The sequence below is a fragment of the Stegodyphus dumicola genome, chromosome 3 (genome assembly GCF_044657685.1).
Source record: "Stegodyphus dumicola isolate Sdum_Otavi_A_Nest chromosome 3, ASM4465768v1".
Taxonomy (NCBI): domain Eukaryota; kingdom Metazoa; phylum Arthropoda; class Arachnida; order Araneae; family Eresidae; genus Stegodyphus; species Stegodyphus dumicola.
Window position 1 is genome coordinate 9434806 of NC_140770.1, and position 24897 is coordinate 9459702.

Consider the following 24897-nt stretch of genomic DNA (forward strand, 5'->3'; position numbering starts at 1 on the left):
ATTCGAAAACAAATGTTCGCATTTTCTTAATTAAAATGTTGTGAAAATATCTATTTGTATATTTTTAGCTATATTTATATTAAATTCCACTGCTATTTTGAAAGACACTTTTCTCATCATTTAATTATCATCATACAATTTGTTGATGTTCTATTTTTTACCATGATATTTTGTACAATAATGTTTGAAAACTGCAAAGCTTTTGAACAATTTTATTTTATTGCACAGTGTTTGCTCCTTGCTTCTTTTTCTTTCATAATAATTGCATAACGACATTTCCCCTTATGCCGATTCTCGAGCATACCCCTGAAAAGGAAATTTTATATTGAAAAAGGAAACAGAATATCAAGAATCAAGAAATGCACCTACCGGGGTTCTGAAAAATAACATAATAATAAGCAACAAGTTAAGGCTTGACATAATCACAAGCCATACCTAGCAATTTATGATGCGCCAGTATACAAAAAAGGTAAATGTTTTCAAAACCATATTAACAGCAGTTCCAAATATATGTTCATCAAAACTGAAGATGATATATGCAAGAAATAAATATAAATTTTTTATGCTTTACTTCCATTATACTGTTGTTATGTCTGTGCACAATTTGCCTTAGTGATTTTCTTTTACTGTGGCTAGTGTAACACACAAGTACTGTCAATAATTAAATTTTAATACAACTGAAACAAACTTTTATTAAAAATGGCTACACCAAAATTAATTACCTTGAGGAAAACCCATAACATTGAATATCCTATCTAACTGATCATGATGATATGGATTACTAGTCTTAATATCTTCCTGACGACAATGGAATATTGGCTCCGATGTTAACAATTCAGCAAATATGCATCCAATTGCCCATATATCTAATAAAATAAAATACATAATTTTCACAAAAGAATGACACAATAATTTTATTTATTCAAATTTTAAGAAGTAAATGGAAAACACAAAATCATGTTTAATTTGTAAAATTTTGCATTTAAATAAACATGGATATTTCAATTAGGATGAATATTTTATTTCTATATATACACACATATATACATAAATATTATCCACAATAATATAAATAACGATGTTGAGATAAAGTTAGACAAAGACAGTTAAAATTCAGAATGATAAATTAGTAAAATAGTTTATGATATTCTCACAGCAGATGACCTAGTTGAGCTCTATCTATTACAACAGGTCCCTTATCCTGTATTTCCCTTTGAGTATGAATCACATGATTTTATTTTGACTGGTTTTCTTTTTTACCTTGCTTATACCAGTGTAACACTCCTATCCCACTGGCAAAAGAAATCAGTGAAAGTTAAGATCTGGATATGAACACGGATTTTCATTCCACCATTTAATGAATTCTGATGATCCTGCTAGTGATGTTAACACTCAGATGGCAGAATGTCTACGGGGTCATCTTACACAAAAATTCTACAGAATATGAGAGGAATGACATTCATGATGCTGGGTTGTCACTTTGCTGAACTTTGGTGGCAATCTGTGAAGCAAATTTCGGGACGTGAATCTGTGAAGTAACACTGAGAGACACTGCAGTGTCGGTACGAATGAAAAATAAGGATCACTACCAATGTTGTTTTATATCAAATTATAGCAGTAAAATAATGACTACTGACAAATGTGAAATAAGACAGCTTTGATTGACAAATGCTAAATAGAACTGCTCCAACCAGTTTTTTAATGTATTTAAAGTAAAAGAACAATCATCGAGGGTCCTCTTCAGGATCACATTACTACATTCGTCTGATGTATAATTTATGGTACTTACATATTATCTCATCAACCATGACAGCTAAATACCATCAAACCATGAAAGTTGGCAGAGATCTCGTCAAAACTGTACCAATCATTCCTGTGGAATTTTTAAGGAACTTTCTCTTTATTTAACAAACAATCAATATCCAATCCACTTCATTTCTACACTTCATAAAAAGGCCTTTTCTGATTTCTACTGTTTTGTTAGACCATCTGATTTTACCGTAAGCTCTGTTTAGAGCACTAGAAGTAAAAACTCCCCGCTGGTGACGATTTCAATCTATTACTGTTTTGTTGGCCATATTCAGGCCACCGTAATGTGTCCATTCATACAAATTTTTATGATGGAAAGATTCCCTAACCTCCCCATCTCTAATTTTTAAAGTAATCCACTGCTAAAAGGCTGATCATGAATTTTAATTATTATTTTTTTCAAAATGCAAGAAAAAATTATAGCAATAACAATTTATATACCTGTTTATTAAAAAAAATGCTTATCCTCAATTTATGGAGTTACAACAGATAAAAGTGTAGATGTTATGAGTGTGTAGTTACAACACACTTACCCATAATTGGCACTCAGTACACTGCTTGGCAACAATTTCACGGTAAACATGGATAGTAAATAAGTACCAATTTAGTATAACAATCTGGTATTGTAATTAAAGTACATACACATAATTAGTTTATATGTACGTATTGCGGCTTTTAGTGTGGTTTAGCATGGCAACATTATCAGCTTCATTCATTTTGATCATGGTTCATGAGCAGCAGGTCATCTTGACAGGACAGGTAGTAGATCACTTTTTCTCAGAATACTATAATCTCAGAATACTCAGAATACTATAGATACTATGATATCATCAAAAATGAAGGATAGAAGGTTTATTTAAAGAACAAAAATACTGTACTACTCTCAAAACTTTAACCTGGGAATTTCAAATAATCTCATTTTTTCCATTGTGACATTTGCAGCAAACTAAGCATAATAAATAATTTTGTCTTGAAAGAAACAATCGTTGAATGTGAAATGTTGGGACTACTGCAGTGAATGAAAAATAAATATTACTCTAATTGTTCATAAATTGAGTGAAGAATATTACATAATAAAAATTGGTTTACACTATTTATTTATTATACGCTTTATTCTCATACGCATACAATGTCACCAAGTGATACACACAAAGAAACCAAAATTGTGTCCATTACACAATTATGGTAAAATTTTAGATTTTCCCAAAGGCAAACACTAGCATGCTATTAACACTATTTCGGAGTGCCCTTCACACAGTTCCCATCAACTGGATCATAGGTTAAAATTACTACTACACCAAATATTAACAAATGTAATCCTACTAAAAATGGAGATGTCTAATTAACACTACAATCAAAGTGAAACTTCATGACAGGGCAAACAATGCCAAGTAAAAATATATTCACATTTTGAAAATAATTTTTACACATTTGTAAAGTAGATACTTTTAGTACTTCACTTCCTATGCCAATGGTTATAAAATAATATTGAAAACATTACAATTCTGTGTATTAAATCTGTGTATTAAAAATAATAATTTTTGTTTGTCACCATATTCTTTACATGTGCTACTGTTTAAAAAAAATTAAATGTTTCATGTTAAAATAAATTGATCTCAAGTGGCAAAATTTATTTTCTTTTTCTTTCTTTCTTCCTTTTTTTTTTTTTTTTTTTTTTTTTTTTTTGACAGCAGAATACATAAAGATGGCATTAAAGTGCATTTAAAAGTTGTCTTTTTTTTTTTTTTCTCATATTTAACCAAAAACTGAGAGATCAAGGATTACAATATTCCAATAATTTTCTGTATGTGAGAAAATTATTAGGGTTTTCACATCCAAATTCATCATATTTTTATACCATATTACTGGGTGTAATCTATATATGTGTGCTATGCACCTCATCTTCAGTTACATAATTCATACCAGATGACAAAACAAGTATGATTGATTTCAACAAGAAATTATTTTACTATTCATTCACACATAGATTCTACCACTGATATGCTGCCAATATATACAGCATATACACTAGAAATAAAATGAAAAAGAGATATCTATCATCTATAACAGTATTTTAAAACTTTATTTAAATTATTTCAATTTTAAATCAATTCAAATTTCATTTAAATTATTTTCAGTATGATATCAGAATATTTTAACAATACAATACATTTAAATAACCAATAATACAATAATTTGGTATGCAAAATTTTCATATTTTTAAAACTACTTGAAATTGAAATTTAACATAATTAAAAATTTAATGGGTTGTTAATTAATGGAACCATTTGTGATGAATGGCATTCTTAAATCATTAAATCATAAACCACCAAAACAATTTTGCAAGTCTTTAGCTTCACTAATATAATTTGGAGGACAATAAATAGTAAATTTCATATAAAATGATGGAATACAACCTATGGCTTTGGTATAATGCCTTGCTCCAAGTAGAAGTTCAGGAGCTCTGTACCAAAATGTGACAACCACAGGATCCAGATCTGCAAGAGGTTTTAGAGGAGAATTGAAGAGTCGTGCAAAGCCCATATCAGCTATAGGGAGGCAGGGAAAAACATCAAATCTCATTACTACTTTTCTTTATTAAATCTCCTGCAATGACACTTAACAGTATAAACAAAATACAGAATTATGAACCATTTAAATTTTAATAAAACACTATATGTCGTTGTACAACAAATCTCTCAGTGAAGCTAGTTAAACGTTTTACATGTTGTAGTATATTGCACAGATATTTAAAGCCAATTAATGCTTAATTTGAAACAAACTAGATTCACATGAAAAAAATAATACTTTTTTTTTTTTTTTTTTTTTTTTTTTTTTTTGCTGCTGTGAATGTTACAAGAAATTTCAAATTTCATAGTGTTGAATTATTAAGCAAAGATCTGAAAATTTTAAAATTTATTTCTTAGCCACAAAAAGGCAAGAAATTTTATTATGCAAAGTAGATTGCAGCATTTGACCTCTATTACAACTTATCAAGTATAGACCAATGTGCATGACTACAAACTCAACGCATCCAACAATCACAAAATTCTTTCACAGCCACTAACTAGAAACTTTCTAGAAGAGGATGTTTAAGCTAACAGATTTTACATGGCCTTTACTCTGCATCATATAGTTACCACGTGCAGCCACAATCAAGTTAAATTATCCAAGTCCAGATGTTGTAATTACAGGTTCCCCCCCCCCCAAAAAAAAAAGAAAGGAAAGAAGATATGAAAAGATTCAGACTTTAATATTACAACAGAGGATTTCTTAAGGATTTTTATGCTCACACTGAACCTGCAATTTACCAACCTTTTCTGGGACTTGCTCCTGGTAGTGCATTTTTTTTTTTTTTTTTTGTCTTTTTAACTTTTTTATTAAATTTTGCCTTTCCAGCATTTATGCTACAAAAAATTCAACAGTAAAATGACAAAATTTTTAAAAGCAGCCAATTTTTTAGATTTTTCACTATTATGTTAAGTTTTGCTATACCTATTTCCATTTTCATTAGTTCATCATATCAATTTTCTGTCTTCTTAGAAGATGGTCCACAAGTTTATTTGTAACAAAGTTACGGATAGGCTGCTTGACAGTCTCCAAAAAAGTTAACTCCAGCTGTTCAGTGAATTTTGAAGTGACCTGAAGACATGAAAATCCAAGAAGGCAAGGTCTCATGAATACGGAGACTGACACAAAACACTGCAGCCATACTCAGACTCATCGAAATACGGGACCCAGCATTGTCATAATGGAAGATAACACTTTAGTGATTAGTTGGTTCTGAACACCTTGCTTAGATTTCAGTATTTTTCCAAATTTATTGTCTGATGGTAACAACATTCATTTCACAGTTCCTTTGTAGTGTTACCATACACAAAGCATTATTTTTTCAGGATGCAGCTCCCCGAGATGTTATTAAAAGAGGTTCTTTTGGCATACTGCATAATCTTCTCGTAACATTATAGTATACTTCTCGTAACATTATAGTAACTCATTTCCAGTAATAAGCTGTTTTAAAAAAAGCTTCTTTATTTTTTAGTTTAGAATCATATGCCAAAATCAAGGAAAGCATATTCTGCTCTGTTAAAGTATTGATTACCCATACATTGCAGCTGTTCAGATACCCAATCTTCTCCAAAAGATCATATATTGTACTTTTAGGAATATTTAGTCTGCCTGACAGTTCTTGAAATGTATAACATGGATTATCAGAAACCGCTTCTTTTAATAGGTCCTTGTTCACAGAGAATGGTCGTTCGAAGCAGCCTTCATCTCTGAGGCTGAAATTTCCACACTTAAATTTCTCAAACAAGCTTCAATCTGTGTCATCAGAACAGCACTTTGTCTGTTCTGATGCACAAACATAGCACAAATTTTATGAGCTGGCAGACTAACATTTTTTTGCTTTTTTTAAAAAATAAATACAGAACATGATGATAATGAACTTTAAGTTCTCCATTTTTAACATTGCACTCAAACAATATGCCACAACTATTTAGATCATTATATAATCATTATAAAATAAAAATTATAATAATTCAGCATAGTTACAACATACATACAGTTAATTATACATAATAACTATGTATTATTGTAGTTATATTATGCATGTCATTATTAACTATTTATTATTATAGTTATTATACATAATAACTATGTATTATATATTATATAATTCATTACAAAATGAAAATTATCATGTACAGTCCATTCAAATTGTAGGACAAGAGAGAACCTGCATATGTCATTTTTATCTGAAGTAGGATGAAAATAATTACTTTTTAATAGTTAAAAACAACTGAGAATATATGCCAAATTCCATTAGTGACTTAGAATCCAACCGATATCTCTACAAAGTACCAAATACACTTTAAGAAAAATTTACATCACCAAAAGAAACTGGATATGATACCAAATTCTTAAATTGTACAATAGCAGCTAAAACTGTATTTTTTAAAGCAAGAAATCTAGAAAAATCAGTACTTTCTTGCTGGGAATTAAATTAGAGTTATATAACTGCCAGTTGAATGTACTGACTATTGTACCACAGCAATACATTAATCCTACTATTGTTCTTTTAATTACCCATAAAAGTAATATGAAAATTACAGGACTTGCTAATTTTGCTGCAATCCTTCCAGTTTCAACAGCAGCATAGCATTTCATATGTTATAAGCAAAATCAAATCACCCTGGGCTTCCCCGAAAGGGAGGGTTTGAAAAGCTGCCCAACCAGTATAGTGGTTAGAGTCACTGACTGCTGTGCCGAAGAGCCCAGGTTCGAGTCTCAGAGAAGGTATGGATGTTTGTAAATGTACAGCGACCATGTGGCATGGGGGCACTCTAAGTATGTGGCGAGCCAAAAGTCCTCTGGAGATGTTGATGGTAGGGAGAGAGAGACCCTCAGACACATACCCCCGGGGAGCTCTCCACCAAAATTGGGGGGGGGGAACTGAGCTAAATCACACTATCACCTGTAAGGTGCTCAAGGCTGTTGCCAATGGCAAGCATAACTTGCATTCCTTGCCATGAGGAATTTTGTTAGGCTGACTATAAGTCAGTGAGCATTAGTCAACAACAATAAGCCCTAAAGGGCACATCAAGTGAATGAGTCCTGAATGCAGTTCTCAAGAAGGACACTGAAGGAATGAAAGAGAAGAGGGGACAAACAAAAGACCCAAATTTTGTAGGATCATACACATCAGCAGGAGATAAGACTACAATGAGCCATGACATAAACAACAGAAATACGAGGGCCATCCAGGAAGTAGATTACGTTTCCGTCTGTGTCCGCTAGGGGCGGGGCTAGCGCGGCCATCTTGGGGTCAGAGCGTTGCGCAGCTCAGTCTGCATCTAGCCGTGCTAGTGAGAGGTTCGTGCTGTGCTCCGTTCAGATACTGTGACGGTTTGAAATGTCTGCGTTAATTGAAAATCCCGCGAGCTGCGAGGTGCGCTCAGTAATAAGGTTTCTGACTGCAAAAAACTGTAAACCGATAGAAATCTATCGGCAGCTTCGTGAAGTGTATGGGGACAACATTATCACTGAAGGTGGAGTGCGTCAGTGGGTCATAAGATTTCAAAATGGCCGAACCAATGCTCACGACGAAGATCGAAGTGGGAGACCCAGCATAGTGACCGCCGAACTTCTCGAAAAAGTCGATGCTAAAGTCCATGAAAATCGAAATTTCACAATAACGGAACTTTCTTTGAGTTTTCCACAAATTTCGCGAAGTTTGTTGCACGAAATCATCAGCGAAAAGCTTGGTTACCACAAGTTTTGTGCAAGATGGATTCCAAAAATCTTGACAGAGGACCACAAAAATCAGCGAATGGCTGCAGCGTTGAACTTTTTGGACGCTTACCATAAGGATGGTGACTCTTTACTCGATCGCATCGTTACTGGTGACGAAACATGGGTGAAACATGTGAACTGTGAAACGAAATTGCAATCAATGCAGTGAGGGCACACAAGTTCTCCCCAAAAACCCAAGAAATGCATGCAAACAATGTCGGCAAGGAAGATGATGGCGACTGTTTTTTGGGACAGAAAAGGTGTAATTTTGGTGGACTTCCTGGAAAGAGGCACTACAATAAACTCTCAAAGGTATTGCCAAACTCTCCAAAAACTCAGAAGAGCAATTCAAAACAAGCGCAGAGGAATGTTGAGCTCTAAGATCTTGTTGATTCACGACAACGCCCGGCCCCACACGGCAAATGTCACTCGTAAAGTTCTTGAATCTTTTAAGTGGGAGTTGTTTCCTCATCCGCCGTACAGTCCCGACCTGGCACCGAGCGACTTCCACCTATTCCCAGCAATGAAGAAGTGGCTGGCTATGCAGCGTTTTGATGACGACGCACAGCTGCAAGAAGAGGTAACGAAGTGGTTGAAGGCGCAGGCGGCCGAATTTTTCGACGAAGGAATTTCCAAGCTCGTACATCGCTACGATAAATGCCTTAATTTGTATGGTGACTATGTAGAAAAGTAGTATTTGAGTGTGGCTTTCATCTGTATATAATAAAATTTGTTTCCTATACTTTGTTTATTTTTTTATTCCAAAACGTAATCTACTTTCTGGATAGCCCTCGTAAATTGAAATCCCACTTTTGGAAAGTTTCTGAAGTACGAGAACATCTGCCATGCTTGGATAGCTTTATGAAAAATCTGCACAAAATAAGTTTCAATAATAAATGCGAGGGAAAATAAAATGGATGAAATGAAAATACAAAAATGCAAATATGTATTGAGTATATACTGAATATAAATAAAAGCAATCAAGAGAAACAAATTGTAACCCTCAGAGGGGAAACTATGTACAATAGATGAGGGGCAAAGTTATGCATATGTTTCTAAAATTATACGAACATAGTGCTAAAAAGCTGGGGTGATACATAAAGAAATATGGTAATAACTGTGTAAAAAAAAGAATGCGCTTTGATTACTTTTAAAAAATCCAAATATAATAAATGAAAGCATATTAAAGTGAACGAGTAAAAGGGAAGAGAAAAGCATACCTATTTTTACTCTTCCTCTTTCTGGTCCTTCTCCCATGACTAATATATTAGCAGGTTTCTAAAATAAACAGAAGATGAATTGAATGTGAAATCGTATGAGGTAAAATTATATAATTTATTTTCACCTTTTCAGGGAGGATTAATTTTATTTAAATATATGTTTAAATATTAACATAGTTAGCTTTTGCATGATGGTGCACTTAAATGGAATTGTAAGTATTTATTTTCCTACAATTTAACATTTTGCTGAAAATCAAACATGTGAAAACTGCTTTAAATTATTACATAATAATTGGACATAATTTTATCATTGAGTAAAAATAAACACACCATAATAATATTTTTGCCCTTTCTTCATAACAGAACAAAACCCTCCATGGCTTTCTTTGAATTAATTGAACAAAAGTACAAATCAAATTTTTTACAAAAGAGAATTTTGTAAAGCAGGTTATACCTGTATTTAAACAGAAAAAGAGCTTAAATTTACTTACCAGATCTCTATGTAGAACCCAGTTTGAATGTAGATAATGGATTCCATCCAAAATCTGGTATAAAAGAGATTTCACCATACCTTTTGGCACTAATACTGGCTTTTTGTTGGCTTTAGCAGCCCTGTGAAATTTAATTATATGCTGAAAAGAAACACTTGATAATCAGTAAAGTAATTTATTTTAGAATACTGATTGAAAATTTATGTTTTAGTATAACAAAAAGGATAAAATTAGTAACTTATGAATTTAAATAATACCAAATGACTTAGATAAAAGAAAGTTAGAACTGGTTTTATTCTCGTGTAAAACCTAAGAACTGTTAAAGAAATTACTATTTAGGAAATTTTGAAAAAAAAAAAAAAAAAAAAAAAAAACATGTTTACGTGATTGATTCTGATGTAAAAAACCAATCATAATTGTTAGGAGAATAATTATACATGAAATAAATAATACATACCCACAAGTCATGTTCAGCATAATCAAAAAGCAGCCAAACTTTTCTATCCGTATGAGAAAGAAAAACCCTTTGAAGGCTTATCACATTTGGATGTTTTAATTCCCTAAGCAGCTAAAAATAATAATTGAATATAAATCAAACTATTACAAACACATACATTCTTCATCATTAGAAAAGTAAAAGTATAAAAATGCAGAACAAGATACAAATACAAAATAATGAAGCCAGCACACTCTTTTGCCTGTAAATGCAGAATATTAACACATGAAAAAATATAATGATCTAATTAAAAGTCATCAAAATAAGTATGATTTACAAAAGAATTTATCAAATGTACCATTTTGCATCTTTATTACACAACAAGACACAATAACTTGAATTATAACAAAATGAAAATGGTACATGAAATTTTCGAAGGACATCTTAGTTACCAAAACACTTTATATTTCCGCATTTTTATCAAAATTAATGAATAAATAATTTTTAAAAAAGATAATTATTGCAATTTAATGTAAACTGATGTAAAAAGCTGCAGATGAACAGAAAGTACAAAGCTGCAGATGAAACAGAAAGTACAATTCCAAACTAAATTTATCTCCTCTGAAATTACTTTTGGTACTTTTGCCTTATCTCGACTGAATTTTTGCCAATTGTCCCATAGAATCCTGCCCCCCCTTTTTTAAAATTTTTTTTTAATAAAGAAGCTTTCAGTGTTCAGCTTCATTTTTATACTTCATAAATTGACTTTTATCTGTTTCTATTATTTTAATAGCAGCCCACCCCCAATTTTACCGAAAGGTCTGTTTAGAATGCTATGAATACAAACTTCCTGTAAATATATGTTCCAATCAATTACATATTCAAATGACCATATAGTGTCCATTAATAAACACTTTTTTATAGTAAGTTCTCATAAATAATTCTATAAAATAATCCATTTCTTACTGTTCTGTAAAGGGCAGATTCTAACTTTTAATCATTTCTTTCAAAATACAAGAAAAAAGTATAGCATTAACAGTTATTTCATACCCTTGCTCATAAAATCTAAAGCTGACTTACCGAGAATCAACTGGGTTACATGAAACTAAAGCGGAGGTAAGTGCACTGTTACATTATGCTCATCCGTAGCTAGTGCTACGTTGTGTTGTTTGGGGACAATTTCATGGTTGATAGGACGATACATAAATACCTTACTTTTAACACAAGCAAGCTGAAGAGTTAGTTTACCAATAGAACTGGCCTGATTGTGGAATCACTGCATTCAAAGTTGCGATCCATATAAAATACCTCCCACAAGAAAAAAAAAAGTAATAAAATATTAATGTTAGCTTTTGCAATTGGGAGAAGTGAAAAAATAGCTGCTTGAAATATCCTTGAATGATTATTGTCCCTTGATTTATCTTCTGTCAACTCTATGACATTGTCAAGAATGGCAGCAATACGGAGAAACTTCCCATCAACAAAATAGCACCACACCATTTTCAAAGACAATTCTCAGTTCTGTTTAGGTGTCAATGATTGTTATATTCAATTTTTTTTTTCTTTTAAAGCCTGGATGGGCTATTAGTCTTGAAACAAGATTTGGAGGCGTATAACTTTAAATGTCTGAATCCATGTCAAATTGTTGCCATGAAATATTATCGCGTTGTGTTACTTTTAAAGAAATGCATGAATGTATGTATGTTTCTCACACTGTGAAAACACAATGGTACCTAGGATCATAATTTTGAATAGCATAGTCCTACATCCAAACATGCACATCTGAAAGCCCAAATTTTCAATTTTGAATATTTAATTCGTGCTTTGTAAAATCTTTAGTGAATTTTTAACAAACTCAATGATTTGAAAGCAAGCAGTAGCAACACTATATGGATTAAAACATCGTTATCTACAGTGCACGAGACTGTATATCGGAAATTCTAAAGATATGCTGTTTTCAAATATTTTGTGATTTTGCCATTCAATTTAATTTTATGTGGCTTAAGTGCAAAGAATATATTTAATTAATAAATTTAACACACAAAACTTTAATAATACAAAGACAAAAAGAATTTTGAAAACTACCTTTCTAAGCAAACTATACATTGATATGATAAACTGAGAAAATACTACAAAAATAGAAACATTTATGGCAACACTTAACCCTTCTTCGGGTATTCTAGACACATTCTACTTTTAAAATTTTTGTAATTTTGCTGTTGAATTTTATATGGCATAAGAGAAAATTATGCTTAATAATAAAGCTAAAAAGACAAAAAGAAATGGGTTAGCAGAAGTGAGTGCAACAAACTGGTAACTACGCCTTCAGAGGAAGCATAGAAAAACCTTAGCCTTTTGGGCAACTATTTAAATCTGAGCCTTTCCAGACTTTATTTTTGTCTAATATTTTTTTTTATTATTTCAGGTTTAAATATAATCAAGTATGCAAGGGCTATTTGCCTTCAGGGAGTCAAGAGATTTCTGTTCAAAACCTTCAGGTATTCATAATCTGAATGTGAAGGCAGGCTGTAGATAATCCAGCATAGATGATTCTGAAGCTACTGTATTTGTTTACACTGCATAAAAGGAAAATTTTAAAAAATGTAAGAAGTGAAAATTCTGAAATAAATTTACATTTATTTAGATGAACTCATCGAGTGGAGCATTTCAATGCCTTTATACAGATGTCACCAAGGATCTACAATAGGACATTGAATTTTAAAATGTACAGATTTCTAAATCTGATATTATGAGCAATGCTAATGCAGTAAAAAAAAAAATTTTTTTGATTTGATATTATTTAACAGCCTCTTTACTGTTAAACAGTGCTTCAACATAAAAAAATACTACAGTACAAAGTCCATAATCTGGACGTCCATTATCCGGAGTGATCTATAATCCGGACCTCAAAGCCATAAACTTTTTTTTGTATGCTTTACGCATGCATGTTTAATGTATAATGGACTGAAGCTAGGCTAAAATTATCTTTACTGATTCCAAGGCATTTCAGTTAATGTTGCAGATTGCGCTGTTCCTTAATCTTCTAATTGGATCCGGCTTATTATTTTTTTGCAGACTGTTAGAGCAATTTTATAAACATTAAGCTTGAACTTTCAATTATGTCAAAACAACGCAAACCAAAGGTGAAATTTTCCAGTTATTGGATTTTGTAAAGAAATGTGTAGAAGCGGTAATAAATAAAGATGATATAACAGAAGCTTTTCATTGCGACAACAATGCCTCAATCAACGGATGGCGAGATCTGTAGTATGGTTCTAGATCCAAAAAATACCATTTCCAATAGTGACAGAGAGGTTACTGAAAACGAAAAAATTTCGATTCACAAGTTAGTTGGCATTCTCGACACAGCAATTATAGGAACTTTCTAACTGAACAGGAAATTATGTCTGTTTATAGAATTAAAGAGAAAAATATTAGCACAAAAAATGAAGCAACTTAAACAACTTGCATTAAAAGAAATGTTTAATAAAATAAACAAATGAATATTAAGCTTTTCTTTTGTAAATTTTGATACCCTTTAGATCATAACTGCTCTTTATTTCATAAATTACGGTTTCATATTTTTAATTGTATAATTTCTGCATGCCATCTTATCAGATTTAAATTGATGATCTATAATCCGGAATCTCCAAAGTCCCGACGAGTCCAAATAACGAACTTTGTACTGTACTAATTTTTTAGTACATTTCTAAGCAATTCTTTTCACTTTATGTGGATTCCATCTAGTGTTTATATATAGTGTCTTAATATACCTTTAGAATTTGTTAAAACTTGATTTCATATCTGATTTTTTTTAGCTCAACTTTATCAGATTATTAAAAAAATTAATCTATGAATTAAACGCTCCAGCTCATGCAATACGTACTCAGTATTACAACAACTGAAAATAAATCAATTTCTAATATTAATAGCTTTTGAATATTTCAAAATACTTTAAAAATAATTTTATCATAATATTTTCACAAGAAGTATAAGAAGTATTAATGCAATATTTTACATTACTTATCAAAATATAATAACTGCCAAAGTATTAAAATTAAAACTAAAAACAATGCTTCTTTAATCTTAAAACTGTATCAATATTAAATATTATTTAACAATATTTTTCTGTTTTATATTCAGAATCAATAATTGCCTTATAATGAATCAAAAATAAATACTATAATTATTTATTCCAAGAAAATTTTACCATTGTTTTATTGCATGTGAAACAATTACTAGCATTAATTTGGTTCACATTCAAATGTCTACTAATGAAACCAAATCAATAGGTAATACCCGAAAACCTGAATAAAGGCATAGCATTAAACATATTCTCAAGTGTAAAATAAAGCAAGTAAATTTTACACACAAATTAAAAAGCATAACATGAACATATGTATAAAAGAAATACATAACATCACAGAGCATTTTAATTGCAACACTGTAATAGAACTAATGATTTATTTTAATGTACAGAAAAGTCAAATTTTAGGATTTATACCAATGAAATAAAAGTGATAATGATTTAAAAATTATTCCCAGTCTCAAAACATGTCATAAGTAGCACTTACTGCGATTTCTCTGCAAGCAGACATTGATATTCCTGTACCTTCTATTTGTTTCAAGGCATAGTCTTTAGGATCAGATCTAAGAATAAAAAAATATATAGATCATAAATAAGATTTCACAGCATGCACATTTTAAAGACTAAAAACTGCTTATATAAATCTTAAAAAGCTCTTAGAATAACAGATTTTTATGTTTGACTAACTATACAGTTTAGACATGCTAATATGTATGTAACATATACCTCTATTATTAAATAACACCCCCCTTTTTTTTTTAAATTTTTAAAAAATTTCCATTAAAAAGCACTAAGAACATTTTACAGTTGTTGTAATTTATTATATTGATTCTAAAATGATAGTAGTATATAAAAGGAAAAAACATTTACGTTTTGTATTAGTAACAAAATGTTTACAAGTCTTTTTAATTTGAAAATTTTCCACATATTTTAGTTAAATTACATAAATTTTCTTCTCTTTAGCATCTTTTTTTATTTAATTTGTCTCAATAAACAAATCAATGTTCTCACTAATCTCTGCTTAATCTCCTAATTTGATAATATTTCAGGAATGTACCTTTGAAGAATAATTTTCCCTCTTTTTATTAAATCAATTTCTTCAATAAGTTTCATCTTCATTTTAGAATTTTCAGATTTAATTAAAGATTTCAGTTATTCTAAAGAACTGCTCGTACTTAGGAGGCATCAAAGAAACTGCTTATTTCTTTAATAATACAAGTATTGAGAATAAATATGAAATAATATAAGGTCAGGGGCGGCACCAGAATTTTAAGAATTCAGTGAAGCACCGACCAACAAAATTTAAGGATCGCAAAATTTTTTGAATTTACGGCAGGCACTGAAATATGCAGCAAGACATATATGAACCTTTTAAGAAATTGTCGTTCTCCATTTTTTTTTTTTTTTTTTTTCTTTGATTGCTTCCATGTTTGTATTTAATGGGAAGATAAAAATATTTACAGAAAGACTCCTGCGAATCAAAAGAAGAAATTCAAATAATTTTGTTTTCACTGTTCTTCTAAAAATTCTCATAAGAAGATAAGAAAGAATAAGAAATTCATTACAGTAAGATAAGAAATTCATTACAGACTTACAGATCTATAAATCTTGCACTCAAATGAAGGCTTTTTTTCGGGGGGGGGGATTCAAAAACATAAAGTGTAAAAAGTGAATTAAAGGAAAAAAAAAACTAACATGCATTAAAATATTCTAAAATAAATATATGGGAAAAATCTCTTATGAAAAAATAGAAAAATGAAATTCATTTTTAAATACTTACAGTAGCATTTTTTCTTTTTCTAAGAAGTGTTTTGGAAACTGTGCTTTATAGCACTTATTATCTATTTTATTTTTCAGAATCAAAATATTTTTAAGTCACCAAAATGGAAAGCAATGCCACTTTAAAATATGGTAGGAGAAAATAAAAATGTTTTAATATTATTTCTTAAATATAATTTAAATATATTATTATTATATTTATTAATGTTATGTTTGTAAAAGAAAATTGTCAAAAAATTCACTAATCTCCAAATAAAAAAATTTGTATACAAAATCTTGAAACTGCTAAAATGTTGACGAGATGCTAAATTTAGCACTGCACGATAAAGATCTATCACCCAAAAGGAAAATGATTTGAATGAAGTTTGAAATAATGAATGAAATTTTTTATGTAATATCTTATTAACTCTTCATTTGGGAAAAAAAAAAAAAAAAAAAAAAAAAAAAAAAATGAAATGTTTATGCTTTAACTGAGGTAGGGCCTCATGACTAAAACTAGAATATCCACCTTTTATATTAAGAAGAAAGAAAGAACTAAAATTAATCCATCAACTACATATTTGTCAATACATCATCAGAATGGTAGTTAAAAAAATAGGGAGAAATGAGAGATCTTTAGCTGATTTTGATGAAATTAAGGACTTTAAAGGACCAAAAATTATTTGAATACGCCTCAGAATTTAAGGAATTTAAAAGTACCGTACAAATGCTGATTGTTGTGTGTATATGAACATAAACATGCACAATGCTAAATTCATGCAAGTCTCTCATTTTAAGTGAAAACAAATCCTTGTACACTTGGGGAGAAATGAACAGTATGTGCAGGGTCAAACTGCGCATGATGCCAAGTTTTTGCAACTCCCTGATGTAAAGTAGATCACTGTGTAGCGGGAAGAACAGTGTAATAGAAAAGCTAAATGTTTTCTGCATTCTAAATTTTGTAATTAAATGTCATTTTATGAAATTCTTAATGTGTCCCATTTTCGAAAATGGCTAGTCTTTTGCATCATAGCTCATTGAAAAAATAGTCGTTAATAGCTGTAGACTTTTCGGGAAGGTCCAATAATTAGAAAGTACTTTCTCTTTTCTACTAAAATCAATCAGATTGTGGGATATTTCTCTCTCTTGGTATGTGTTCACTTTTTGATTGATATTTGTTATTTTTAAGTGGTGAAAACAATAATTTTAAGAATACTCATTTTCAAAACATTGGAGTGTTTTATTAGAAGGCATGTTGAAATTTCAACTTCTATTATACTGTCATGATCATGGCCAGGGTGCAATTTGATTTTTTTGATTTTTTTTTTTTTTTTTAGTGAAAATAGATCATTATGCGCACAAGAACAATGGTGCAAAAAAATTACAGAAAAATTTCTTAAAAAAAATTAAATGTTTTATTTTATGTTGTTTATGTAATATATTACATAATCTTCATTTAAGAATGGAAATTTACATTTTAAACTGCTAAAGTGTATTTCCTTTTGATATGTTAATAACGTAAACATTAGCAACATATCAAAAGGAAATACACTTACAGACTTACGATAAATATCAGTAGTTTGGTGATCTTTTTAAAAAATCTCACTAAAAGTGCCAACTGGAGTTTAAGTTACTTTACCAGGTGCTGGGGCACACTCACAAACACAGATCTACTTTATATTATTTAGATTACAATCTGATATCCGAAAAGGTGAAGAGAAAAAATTGTGTGAAGTAGCTGACCAATGTTTCCTTTACAAACATATTTATGCACCCATTACGATCAATTTTTATTTTTACAGAGTTCTATGTGTTACTATTTTTTTATTCACTATACTATTTATATCTGAAAGAAAAATTGGTGAAAATATCCAGATTTTCTCAGGATACCTACACCTGAAAAAATTATTACTGCTTGGAGTTGTACAAAAGGTTCAAATCTTTGGTGAATTTTTTTGCTTCTCAGACCTGTTTATTCACAAAGTTTATATGAACTGCTAACATATGAAAATACTAATTCAATATTTAAAAAGACATAAGTAAATGGGAAAAAATCTGAAAGCTTTCAGATTTTATATTATGCTTGAATGGGCCTTTTTTTTTTTTTTTTTTTTTTTTTTTTTTTTTTTTTTTAAACATTTTGTGTGTTAACTTTATTTATTAAATACAAAGTCTCATGCGCTGGAGATAAAAATGTTTCCCCCTACCCGACATTTATGCCATTGCTCGCTTTGAAATCGTCGAGTTTGTTAATAAAAATTTGAGAAGTTTTACAAAATATGAAACAGATAATAAAACAAATTCCAAATTAGGGCTTCCAGATACCCATATTCGAGTAGAGGATTATATTATTCAAAATTTGATTGCTCTAGGTGATGGTTTGATGGTTGTTTTATCACAATACATACATTCATACAGATTCTTCATTATTTAATTTCTTTAAATATAACACCGGGCGATAATATTTGGTGGCAGCAATTTGAAAAGTGATACAGCCTTTTAAAGTTTTCAATGCAAAATGCCAAAAGGAAATTAATAGCCCTTCTGAGCTAAAAATCACTGGAAATTATATTTAAAAAATTTAATTACTTTTTATTTTAAAACTCAGGATGGCAAAGATTCGCTATACAATTTAAAATGAAATCTAAAGTTGTAAGACTTATTTTGAAAAAAAGGCAAGAAGTTGTTTTTAATGTATTTAGAATTGTGAATTTTAGGATACCAATAATGCAATCAATAGAATGTAGTAAGCCTTATTGTTATGATGTAATTTTATAATTTGCATTCTGTGAACTGTTTTGATGCCAGTTTTTACGATATTATGAAATAAAGGACATTGTGATATTATGAGTTGCCTGCTTTATTTATTACTTCCAGTGTTAGCTATGACTTTAGCATCTTTTATAGCAGGGTTTCTTAAAACTTTTTCCATTTGCGACCCCCAGGACCCCATAATATTTACAAAAATTTTGTGAGACCCCATAAGGATTGTGCAAATCTGAGCTACGTGTGAATGAAACTGTCAATTTTTTTGTTTGTACTGTAATATACTATTGCAGTTTTAGGTAATTAATTTTAAGACATAGAACAATGTGAAAATTTTATATAAATAACAGATGAATTTGACAGTGTCATGTGCAAAGCAAGGAAAATGAACGTTTATATTATAAAAAGAATGCATCAAAAGATTTTCATTTTTTTCCTTTGTCTACATTGTCTTATCTTTATCTATTTTCAGATGCATTGTGTAAAAATATTTGGTAACTGTAAAATTACTATAATAAGTTAAAGAAATATCAAAACTGCTAAAATTTTTGGTGACTCCCAGCTGCAGGTCCCGCGACCCCCTTTAAGAAACCCTGTTTTGTAGAATATAAATCTAAAGTATGTATATTAATGAATATACTCAATACTATTATACTCAAAATAGTTGCATTATTTCTCATATTCACGGTTACTCCTGGACTGTCAAAAAAAAAGGAGATGGTGAAATATTTATCACATCCAGTTTGCACCACTGCAAAACATTTTGGATGGTCATCTAATCACTTTCAATTTCACTGCCTGGAGATAAGTCCAAGAAACAGCAATCCATTTCACTGTTATCGTCTTCAAAACAACTAAAATTACTTTCAGCATCATAGATATCATCAGGAATATACATTTTATCACTTGCTGTGATGTCATCTGTCGACCAAAATAAGACTAAATAAATAAAATAAGTCTAAATATTAAAATAAATGGCTCAACTCTTATATATGCCCTAACGTCGCCAAATGTGTTCTGCACAGTTTTTTGGCACAATAGCGTGTTTTGGCAACCCTTTTGACGTTGAAACTTACTCTTTTGCTGCAGTGGTTTTATTTGCTCATTGGTTCGTGTTATGCATGTTTTGAAATAGCCTATGTTACAATGAGAGACATGGTGACAAGATTTCAGTTGTGTATTTTAGAGTAAATTTAGTATTAAAAGGTATTATGTTGGAGTTGTTAACGAGTCTTTTGTTAACTGGTGTGTTTATGTTGATTGAAGCATATTTTTGGAATTTCTGTGGGAGTCAGGGCTTTTAAAACGGAGTTTGGCGTGTCCGAAATATGGAGCTGATATGAGAACTCAGACGAAGAATGGCATTTCTAATAGACTTGTGTGGGTTTGCAGTGAAATGTTTGCTGGTAAAGTATGGGGCTGTCAGCAATGTTCAAGATTTGGATTGGGGTTTTCATGTAGTAAATTAACTTTGGAGGAAGTTTTTATCATTACTTTTGAAATTTTTAATTGCAGAAAGACACGTGATATAGCAAAATCGTGGTACTTTTGTTCACAGACGTTGTGTTATTGGTGATATTTCTGCTGTTCGAAGAAGCATTCATTATGGTTAGTGCATTTTATTTTATTGTTTTTATTTTGTAGAACGTTATGTTCATTGTTTTTTTACCATGAACTTCTGTTGTTAGTGCTCTTTTTGAATTGTTTCTAATTTATTTTAGTTTATTTTGCTGATTTGTGCACAATGTCTAGATTGTGCAATTCGTAGATTTTTTTTTTAGTTTAAACAGAATGCTGTGTACATGGTATTCTTTGAAATTTATCGTTGTTATGTTAATTTATTAAAGCGAGGTGTGCGTAGTTTATAGATTCTTTCGCTGCCTAGATTGTGCAATTCGTAGATTTTTTTAAAGTTAAAACATATCGCTGTGTACATGGATTCTTGTTAAATATTTTTGATGTTTTTGCTATCTAAATTTTTTGTTTGGGATTTTTAGCTTAAATTGTGAGTTCAAAACGAGGTTTTTGCATATGCGAAAACTGCGTTTTTGGAGACATTTTAGGCTTTTTTAATGTAGGTTAAGTTCAATATGTAGACAAAAAATTTAGATAGTGAAGGTTCACGCCAAAAATATTTGGAGAGAAATTTTTTGCCAAGTGAGGGCATATATAAGAGTAGTTCCAAATAAATACATTAATAATGCTTCAGGGTTAAATGGAATACACTTTTAAATATAGGGAACAACTGCATACCAGCAAAGATAATGAGATGAGTAAATTTTATTTCATGCTGTCTGTAGTAATCGTGGGATGAGCAATCAAAAGGATAAATACTGACAATTCACAATACCAAAATATGGATCTAAAATTATATCAAATATATTTATTAACTATAGGAGTCTCTCTTTATTTAGCAGCAGTTAATACTCCTCCTCAAATGCAAACAATTAATAAAGACAAAGGAGGCTATATAAAATTTGCCTCAGGATACTCTTCAAAAGGAAACTAAAGACTGTATCTACATTATTCACAGACAGGGAAAACCAGTACAGTTAATAGTTTCGCTGCCGGTCATATGAGGTTACGTTGATAGTTAATGCTGTGTCACAGAAATAGATTTAACCCATATGCCGACTTACTTATTACAAGACATAAGATTTAAAAGTGGCAATAAAAGATTATTATGCAAACTACATTGATTGTTATGCCTTTAATAATAGAATTTTATGATTATGCGCTTGTGCATGATCGTCACTAAAGGTAAAATGATTTCTGCAATGCTGGCAGATGCGCTGGCATTTAGAAAGGATTCAAAATATGTAACAACATGCACTATTTTTGTATGCTATATCACAAACAAATATATATATATTACAAATGAATTTATTATAAGATAGTTACAAAGATATTATTGCAAAATATATATTTCAGAATGTTATTTGTGTATGAGCTTTGCATGAAATGAAACTTTGTTTTCATTCCAAACCACATACATTTACAACTAGTTTTTAACCTTCACACCTTCACTCTATGGCAATACCAGGACACATATTCAAAGCAGAATGCAATTGAATTTGAAAATAAACAATGAGACGCTGCTTTTACCGTGCCAGTGCGTGACTGGCACCCTAGACATCATCCCACCCTAAGCATCAGAACGCGACTGGCTCTTCAGCAAATAATGCCAATCACGTGCCAGAGCTTGATCGACAGAGAATGCATTAATCTGTTCTGCAGTGAGAAAAATTATTTAGTGCTTTTAATCACTTTATGCAAATGAGTCAATTGTTATGAAGTTGTTACTTTAATTAAACAAATACAACGACCATTAAAATTGCTCCACCAAGAAGGAAAGCCAATAGCACAATATTATTTATTGTACACATACTGTAAAAAGATAAAAAGACAATTCAATTAAAAGGTTGTTTGGAGTACACAGTGTGCAGAATTCAGCAGAGCTGCCACCTCTGACAAGGCCAAACCAGGATTCATTTGAAAAGTTGATTTGGTGCCACTCTTGTGTCCAGTGTAACACAACTGTAGGCATGCTCGTCTCTGCACAATAATTATCACTGTTCTGGCAGTCCGTGGTGTTGCAGACATCATCACACCATTCACGCAGACATCCTCCTGCACAGGAGCCACATTCCCAACTCAGGCCATGCAACATAATGTAATTTCAGCCACATAGCTGTACAATCTTGCAAGGCCAAAATTATATTTATTTTACAAATCTTAAACCATTAGCACTTAAGCCATTAATTCATGGGTTCTCCAGTACTTTTTAACAATGTCCTCATATTGAGAAAGTCAATACAGTTATTTAAATGCTCAAAAATCATAGGCTGATTGGAGTAACACAAAATACACTGTGGAAAAAGTGGGAAATCCATCACTCCAATTCTGTAGAGGTGGTCTCGCAAACAGTCATGTTCGGTCAGATGTCTAAATAGAGCTACTGCTGTCTTTCTTGGAAAAGTGGAAATGAAAGTCGTTTCTTCCCACACAATCTTTCAACGCTTACCCATAGCACGTTGAATCATATCCTGCTTAAGAATCTTAACAACAAAGGCCAAGATTATAAAACTGCCTTGTCGGGTATTAGCAGCCCATAACCACTGATATTCTGTTTGGCATTCAGAATGACCCACCTGAACCCATCAATTTCATATTCCCCTATCAGTTATGGGATTTTGACCAACACTAGCAGCACTGTCGCAGAACAGTAAATTGCAGTCCCGATAGACCACAATCCAATCAAATTCTGATATGTGCTACTAAAATTTTCTCCTTCATACACGAGGCAGTTACCTCTACAAAAACAACTGATGTTCAAATGCAATATCCAGTACTCTTCTATTATTGGGACCAAATTCAGAAATGTATCTATGCATGTATATCTATGTTCATGTATACATAGACACATGCATAGATACATTTTTTAATCCAGTCCTCATAACATAAATGTTTCCCAATTTCCAAATGACAAACTAAAATTCCAGGATTTAAACTGGCATTCCGTTGCTATTTTTGAGTAGCACTTTCTAGTTACTTCAAATCCCCCCCTTAAATTGGGACCTAAAAAGCTGAAAAAATCCTTAAATAAGCTCCTAGAGAAGGATCAGATAGTATGAAAAACTTCTCGTATAATCTTTCTATTTGTACACAAAGCATATATTGAGACTCATACCTATTACGTACCCTGAAATGCTAACCATTTGCATACCCCCTCACATTACCTTTTATGGAAATTGATTTTTCTCACATGCCACCTTCATAGTGTAGCAATTTTAATGGTTACCAGCATATAATATTCCAATTTTTCACTAAATAAGTCTATCTGGTACTATTCCGTTTTGAGAACCATAAAAAAAAATTGCAGCGAAAATGTATGCGCAAAAGCACCAAATCTAGCAAATGCGTCCATTTAACAGCGCGCCAAATCTAGCGTACGCGCTGATTTCAGATTGCGTAAGTTTATATAGTTCTATATTTCTTAAGATGCCAGTGAAATACTAGTTTAATTTTTAAATCCTTTTTTGATATCCTATGGATTTAACAATTTGGGAATTGCCCATGATGAAAAGGCTGCAATAGAATTTTGAGTAAAGTCTAGAATCACCCACTGCTTGAAGCGTTTTTAAGAATTGCACACACTCGATATCCATGTACACATCAACCTACTTTCACTTGAAAAAAAAAAAAATCCCAGAATTGCATAAAAATGGCACTGCACACACCCTTGACTTTATCTATGTACACATCGAACTATTTTCACTTAAAAAGTAAAGGAAAATTGACAAAATTCTAATTGTTTCTACCCTTGTAAAAAGCGGCAAACAAATAAGTGGGCGATTCTACACTTTACCAAGAATTTTTTCAAAGAAAATATGTCATTCATTATAGAAAATTATGTTTGAACAACCAACGAGATGAAATTATGCTTTAGCGATAACTCGGTAGCGAAATAGTGATGCAGGCATCCATTCAGTTGTGTTTAGAAATTTTTATATAAATTATAATAATGATCTGATATAGTTATTTACTCTTATGCTTCCATTCAGTCATGTTTAGCCTTTTTTATATAAATTATATTTATAAAAATTATTGTATGAAACTAACCTTTTATCTAAATGAAAACATCAATCTTACATAGTTATTTACTATTATTTCCTTTCTTGGGTTAGGGTAGCCCCAATTATTTTTGGCAGCACTGGCATCAACAATAGCTTGGCAATTTTTGACGGTCCTCAAAACCGAATAGTACCGTCTATTTAATCAAAAAAGAAAAATGTATAATCAAACCAACCCATCCTTTCGTCTTGCCTTGTAAACATGGCCATATGTTCCTCTTCCAACTTTACAACCTTCATATTCGAATAAATCTTCGACTTTAGCTCTTTCATTAGCTGTACGTATTTTGAAATCGAAATCCATAACCTAGCAAAGACTGAGGAAGAAAAAAAAAAAAAAAACTGGATGTTAATTTTTGTTAGATTTACTTGCAACTTAATAAAAAACACCAAAAGTATCAAT

General features: G+C 31.1%; 1 protein-coding gene across 3 annotated transcripts in view; it reads right to left on the minus strand.

Annotated features, from left to right (window-relative positions):
* The window catches only part of Cdk8 (cyclin-dependent kinase 8), a 69147-nt gene that overhangs the window by 38081 nt on the left and 6169 nt on the right, over positions 1-24897 (minus strand). For 2 of the 3 annotated variants that reach the window (XM_035369075.2, XM_035369076.2), the window contains 7 exons: positions 24671-24811; positions 14825-14900; positions 10272-10382; positions 9815-9955; positions 9324-9381; positions 4227-4358; positions 723-866 (listed from right to left, as the gene is read on the minus strand). In XM_035369075.2, the coding sequence (XP_035224966.1) occupies positions 723-866; positions 4227-4358; positions 9324-9381; positions 9815-9955; positions 10272-10382; positions 14825-14900; positions 24671-24798 (790 nt within the window). In that variant the 5' untranslated portion in view covers positions 24799-24811. Of the gene's footprint in view, positions 1-722; positions 867-4226; positions 4359-9323; positions 9382-9814; positions 9956-10271; positions 10383-14824; positions 14901-24670; positions 24812-24897 lie in introns of those variants that run through there. The other variant, XM_085812556.1, reaches the window with a different exon arrangement.